This window comes from Oratosquilla oratoria, chromosome 36 (genome assembly GCF_046742065.1).
Source record: "Oratosquilla oratoria isolate Oo_2021 chromosome 36, ASM4674206v1, whole genome shotgun sequence".
Lineage (NCBI taxonomy): Eukaryota > Metazoa > Arthropoda > Malacostraca > Stomatopoda > Squillidae > Oratosquilla > Oratosquilla oratoria.
The window spans coordinates 14976430-14983929 of NC_134812.1; the positions used below are offsets into that span (position 1 = coordinate 14976430).

Genomic DNA, 7500 nt, shown 5'->3' on the forward strand with positions numbered 1-7500 from the left:
TGACTTTGTCTGCCAACGGTTTTAACGGTTTTGTGTTTGTAATCCATCGACGGCGTAGGGCGACACTGCAACTCCATTTCGTCACTCTGCTGGGTCGTGCTGCATACTCGGGATTGTAGTACTGGGTCCATTTTGGTACTGCAGAAAAGAAAGAAAAGAACAGTTAACCTAAGGGTCAGAGTAATTACCATATGAGGATGAAACCATTATTAAAAGTAACCTTTTCAAGTACATAGACATGTAATATAAGTATACATTATATATATATATATATATATATATATATATATATGTATATATATGTATATATATATGTATATATATATATGTATATATATATGTATATATATATATATATGTATATATATATGTATATATATATATATATATATATATATATATATATATATATATATATATAATGTATGCAAGCAATCACCTCACCGTGATACAAAAATGCAAAATAACCACAGGAGAAAGGAAACTTGTAGACAGTAAGTACTTTCGTATATTACATCTTCAGACTAAATGACAGAGATACAGAGTTGGGTTTAAATATAAGTATCAGGTGCAACCATAGGGGGGAAGGGGGGAGACAATACAATGTGAGGAGGGGGGATGACCTTACCCCTATCGACCTGACCAACACATAAGTCTCAATCTGGCGGAAAGATCTCGGTGACCATTTGGGTTACCAATTCATCACATTTAAAATGACCATAGCTTAAGTTTATATTTTTGTCAAACGTGCCTGATATCAAGCAGGATTCTATTATATTTCTTTCTTGTAGGCTTTTTCCTTTAACTAAAATTGTTGCCTTAGAGGCTTAGACCAATCAATATGATGGTTGTATAATGCTTTATGTTGTAATAACGCATTATTTTCCTGGGCAGATCTCACACTATATTTATGTTGGGAAATCCTTGTTTCCAAGTTTTTCCCAGTTTGTCCAATATAAAATTTATTACAATCTTGGCAAGGAATTTTATAAACCACACCGTTACAAAGGATTACAAAGGCGGAGCATGCCGACAGGAGACCTTTTGGTTAGGAGGGCTGTTCTTATCTAAAGTTTTCTTAATGGTGTGGTCATATTTAGTATTGTTAACCTACTCAAAAAATTGGATATCAAAGTAGCTTTTAAATATGATAAATTGGTAACCCAAATGGTCACCGAGATCTTTCCGCCAGATTGAGTCTTGTGTGTTGGTCAGGTCGATAGGGGTAAGGTCATCCCCCCTCCTCACATTGTATTGTCTCCCCCCTTCCCCCTATGGTTGCACCTGATACTTATATTTAAACCCAACTCAGTATTCTGTCATTTAGTCTGAAGATGTAATATACGAAAGTATATAACAAAGTTACAGTGACGTAAACCAATACGCTATCAAGAGAGATATAAGTTGAGCATTGAATAGTATGTGCGCGTGGGTGATTTGTGGTTGAAAAATATATTAATTGATCACTGGGAACCATTCAGTGTGTATGTATAAACTTTCCCACGAGCACATACTATCCAATGCTCTATCATGACGGAGGTAGGTTGAACGCGATATTTCGTGTAGGTGTATGTAATTCGGGCATACAAATATAAGAAAGTCGTACTCAACTTATATCTCTCTTGATAGCGTATTGGTTTACGTCACTGTAACTTTGTTACGGGTTAGCTGGATTCGGATCCTCAGCTCGTCCACGTTTCAAGTTCCAACGGATGCCTCCTTCGAGCGACTCTCAGTCTCGATTGCGATGGCATGGAATTAAGTGATTTGTGGTTGAAAAAGATATTAATTGATCACTGGGAACCATTCAGTGTGTATGTATAAACTTTCCCACGCGCACATACTATCCAATGCTCTATCATGGCGGAGGTGGGTTGAACGCGATATTTCGTGTAGGTGTATGTAATTCGAGCATACAAATATAAGAAAGTCGTACTCAACTTATATCTCTCTTGATAGCGTATTGGTTTACGTCACTGTAACTTTGTTACGGGTTAGCTGGGTTCGAATCCTCGGCTCGTTCATGCTTCAATTTCTAAAGGATGCATCCTTTGAGCGACTCTCAGTCTCGATTGCGATGGCATGGAATTAAAAGTGATTTGTGGTTGAAAAATATATACATATACATATATATATATATATATATATATATATATATATATATATATATATATATATATATATATATATATATATATATATATATATGCATAAAAAGCACTGGGAAATAAGCTCAGTCCGAACGTTTTCGACTATTTAAGACATCAAGGAATACGTATTCCTTGAAAATGTCTTAAATGGACGAAAACGTTCGGACTAACTTTCTTATTGAGCAGTGTTTTTTTCTGCAAATTATTTTCACGTGTGCCTTGTGAATTACTGCAATATATATATATATATATATATATATATATATATATATATATATATATATATACTGTATATTTGATAAATGTATATGTATATTCAATACATATATATATGTATATATCTAATATATATATATATATATATATATATATTATAAATGTATATGTATATCAATATATATATATGTATATATGTATATATATGATATATATATAATATATATATATATATTTAAATGTATATATGTATATATATATGTTTATATATATATATACATATATATATATATATATATATATATATATATACTGTATATATGTGTGTGTACACATATATATATATATATATATATATATATATATATATTGTAAATATACTGTATGTATACACACACACACACACACACACACACACACACACACACACACACACACACACACACACACACACATATATATATATATATATATACATACATATGTATATATATGTATATATGATATATATAAAATATATATATATATATTATAGAATATACTGTATGTGTAACCGTTGGATAGGTTGTGTAACCGTTAAATAGGTTTGTTGGTTACGTAAGGAGGACTTAATGCGGGCGAGATAAACTCCAAAACGGGAGTTTTCTACTTTTAATTAACAATTGAGGCAAATCTGGTTTGCAAATATGATAAGGTACAAATGGGCCCTGTGGCCAGATTACAATAAGTGCCAGGCCTTGACCTAGGGCACAATAGGCTGGCAGCCTACTCGGTCTACCCAGCTCTGACGACTGGCCGGTAGGCTCGTGACCTACCCAGCCTCTCGCCCACGTGACATGGGTGTTAAAGGTTATATAGGTTGTTAGTAGGTTACTGTAAGCAAAGGCGTTAGTCTCGCTATTCTATGCATTAGGGTCAGTTTATATATGAGGGTTTGTCCTATAGTTAGTGGATATTATTAGGTATATTATATCTATGTTAGTTTATGCGTAAGTATATTACGCATATTACGTATATTAGGGCAGTTATAAAAATGGATATAACATGTAATCTGGTGAGACACAACGTTACTCTTCTGAGACACATCACATACCCATACCTACAGTTCAAGATGCCCCTTTGGGACCTCAGATTCACTTCAGCACCCCCCCCCCCATCTTCACATTTAACCACCCAGGATTTTGTGTCTCTGAAATTTTTTTCACTGTATAACCATAGGTATAGATTTTTGTTAACCATGTAACCTTAGGTGCCGGGAGCCACCTAACCCCAGGGGGAGAGCGATATGTGTACGCCTCATATACATGACGAGTAGTGTCGCCCAGTCATATCACTCACTCACTCACTGTCCGCCGACGGTCAAGCATCATTTCGCTGAGCTAAGCGCATCCTCTCAAACTTGCCGACTAAACACTTCGTGCTCGTGTGACCGGCACTGCCAAACACCAAACGAATACACACACACACACGAACACACGCGATCAATCTAGTAGCCACACAGTAATAAACACATTATTACGTATACTGACGAACCTCCCCTGGATATATACCATAGTCTGGCTGTCAGACTAAATTATAAATCATAAATGTAAATTATAATAAGATGTGACGAACTAAATCTCGCTCGCATAAACTCTTAAGTTTATACGAGCGTGGCACCTCACAAAACGAGTTTCCGGCCTTAAGGCAATGCACGGAGCTCGGAGAGGAGTCGGTCCGATGAGACGTACCTTGTAATAACAATGTGTAATTGTAATATAGAACTAGGAGGTGATTGGCTTAGTGTAGAAACATAGAAAAAATTGTGAACAATAAAGAAAAGATAAAAAAAAAAATTCTACTTTTAATTAACAATTGAGGCAAATCTGGTTTGCAAATATGATAAGGTACAAATGGGCCCTGTGGCCAGATTACAATAAGTGCCAGGCCTTGACCTAGTGCACAATAGGCTGGCAGCCTACTCGGTCTACCCAGCTCTGACGACTGGCCGGTAGGCTCGTGACCTACCCAGCCTCTCGCCCACGTGACATGGGTGTTAAAGGTTATATAGGTTGTTAGTAGGTTACTGTAAGCAAAGGCGTTAGTCTCGCTATTCTATGCATTAGGGTCAGTTTATATATGAGGGTTTGTCCTATAGTTAGTGGATATTGTTAGGTATATTATATCTATGTTAGTTTATGCGTAATATACTAGGGCAGTTATAATAAAGGATTTTAATAGGTTAGTCTGGTGACATTGGGTATCTATTTTGTTTGTCATGAAATATGCTGCGTTAGGGGTATGTTGTGGGAAATGCAAGGTTAGCAAGAAGGGGAGTCTCGCTATGTTGCAAGCCTGTGGATCACGTGCGTGGTGGGTGATGGTTAGTGATGGATACATATGTATATATATATACACACACATATATACAGTATATATATATATACATATATATATATACATATATATATATGTATATATAATATATATTATATATATAATATATATATATATATATATATATATATATATATATATATATATATATAAGTATATTGGAAATAAACTCATCTGCTGGGATTCGAACCCCCGCCAGGCGGAATGCTTCATATAAAGCGAGGACCGTACCGCCTGTACTACCAATGTCAAAAATGACACAAACATATATATATATATATATATATATATATATATATATATATATATATATATAATATATATATATATATGATATATATATATATAAGTATACATACGGTATATATGAACTTATACACATATCTTCTTACCCATGAAGGTACATCTGCAATAAGTGCAAGGGAACGTATGATCTGTATGAACGATTGAGTTGCATTTACGATTACACAGTGTCGCCAGCGCAAGATCACCACCTGTCGGTGGCGATCTGGACGTTTTCTATTGACACAAGTCGCTCAGGAGTCAACTTCCCGAGTGCCAGAGTCTACTGGGGGAGCTCCTGGTGGCAGTTCCTCATCTGAACAAAGTCGTTTGTTGAAGTAAAATGCGTAAACGATGTTACTATTGATCGAGGTTTTTATTCTTGTGGCTCGCCAAGAAAGGAAACTCGTCTCTTGGTGTCCCTGAACATACAAGGCAAGGGTGACGCTCTTATAAGGTCCCCCCCGTAAGACACTCCTCAGCAGAATAAAATTGTCTGGCACTACAATGGACTTTGTTGGAATGAAGGGTGGGGGAGGGGCGGTAACCTATACGCCAGAAGGCGGTTAGCTACGGCCAGAGCCGTTACCTTTACCCAGTGTGCTCGGAGTACCAAGGCAAGTGGCAGCCGGTTAATGGGTCCTACATGCGGGAAACGAGATGGAAACCAACCCTCCACAGAGGAACTTGCCAAAGTCAAACGAGGCCACAACAGCCGCGGAACATATGCCACGTGCTTTGCCGGCGCAGTGTAACCTCTCACTGTCTTACTTGACATCTGTGTTTATTCTGTCTGACGCCTGGTGATCTTATTGAGCTGGGGGGAAGGGGAGAGGAAGAGACCCGTTGGTGGATGTACGAGAACGTTGGGCAAAGGTGGTGGCTTCAGGTGCAGCCAAGCGCCTCTCGACGTAACTTCAGTGATAAATCCTTCGTTGCACAGCTTGTACAGTAACGAATGCCAGGTTATTTCATACACTTGGTGTCGGACCCTTCCTTGAACTCCGGCCCGAATATAATATTCTGGTGCTGACGCCAATCTAAAATGTCTAAACAATGTCTAAGCCAATAGCGGGTAACCACAACGAGGAGCTGCCACTACATCCCGGGAATTCTTGCAAAAGATAATTATTTTTCTTGTTTGTTGTTTTCTGGTCATGCACTTCTCCACATTCATGTGTACACGTTTTCGCCACTTTTGTTTCCTTTGGTTTCGTGTTCCGTTATGGCCGTTCGCTTCACCACACTTACGCCCTTGTTTCTGTGTAATTTGTCTTGATAGACGAAAACTTTGGGAATAGAATTTTATCAGGGGTTTTCAGCGCGCGCGCGCACACACACACACACACACACACACACACACACACACACACACACACACACACACACACACACACACACACACACACACACACACACACACACACACACATACATACATAGAATAAATGACTGGAAACAGGAAGTCCATATATTTCGGCTGCTAACTGCAGTCCTCCTAAGTAGTACAAAGTGGGATAGTATGTTATTTTACAAAAAGAGAAACTAAGAAAGGGGCACAGATAGCTATCCTTACTCTCTAATGGTCAATTTGTAAGTTAGATCTAATCAGACATTTAATCCTCACCTTGTAACCATGGAGAATACTCTACCTTCCTTTTTTTTCTACTGTTGACATTTGATCACAACTTTCGTGCCTAAAGGAATGTCCCACGTTCCTTTTTTTCCTACCGTTGACACATGATTCCCTCCTCGTATCCATGTTCCTTTTCCCTACTATTATATTCTGTATGTTTGTACCCTTTATGTATTTTCACACTGACGATATAATACACGAAAGCGCTTTGCTTCAGTTGTTCAGTTGTTTCTCTTCAAAGTGGTAAACTTTGCATTTCTAGAACAGATATCTCTGTTTTTATTGCAATATGTATATATATATATATATATATATATATATATATATATATATATATATACATATACGTACATATATATACATACATTTATATATGTATATATATCATATAGATTAGATATACATGAAGTACAGATATATGCATACATTTATATATATGTATATATATCATATATATCATATATACATGAAGTGGGTGGGACGAGGAAAGACTGGAGTCTTATTCCGAGTTTTATTCTTGGCTAGTTTCGCTACAAGCTTTAAAAAAATAGTCAAGAATAAAACTCGGAATAAGACTCCAGCCTTTCCTCTTCCCACCCAATTCAACTTGGTAGAATTTCTTAACAATATATATATATATATATATATATATATATATATATATATATATATATATATATATGAAATGTGTGTGTGTGCGCGCTCGTGCGTGTGCATGTGCACTGGAGGATTAAATGTTCTCGACATAGATCACGTTGGTGGTTTGGTGTTTATGCGGTCAAAATGTATACGGTATCTTGCAGTGTATTTCTTCCTCTCCCTTTCGCGCGTAATATTTTA

The 7500-nt window shown here is 36.7% G+C and overlaps 1 protein-coding gene across 1 annotated transcript in view; it reads right to left on the minus strand.

Annotated features, from left to right (window-relative positions):
- LOC143019030 (uncharacterized) overlaps nucleotides 1-7500 on the minus strand; it is a 60297-nt gene that overhangs the window by 28020 nt on the left and 24777 nt on the right. The window contains exon 2 of the mRNA XM_076174731.1: nucleotides 1-138. This exon is cut by the window's left edge and continues 629 nt beyond it. Within this exon, the coding sequence (XP_076030846.1) occupies nucleotides 1-138 (138 nt within the window). The remainder of the gene's footprint in view (nucleotides 139-7500) is intronic.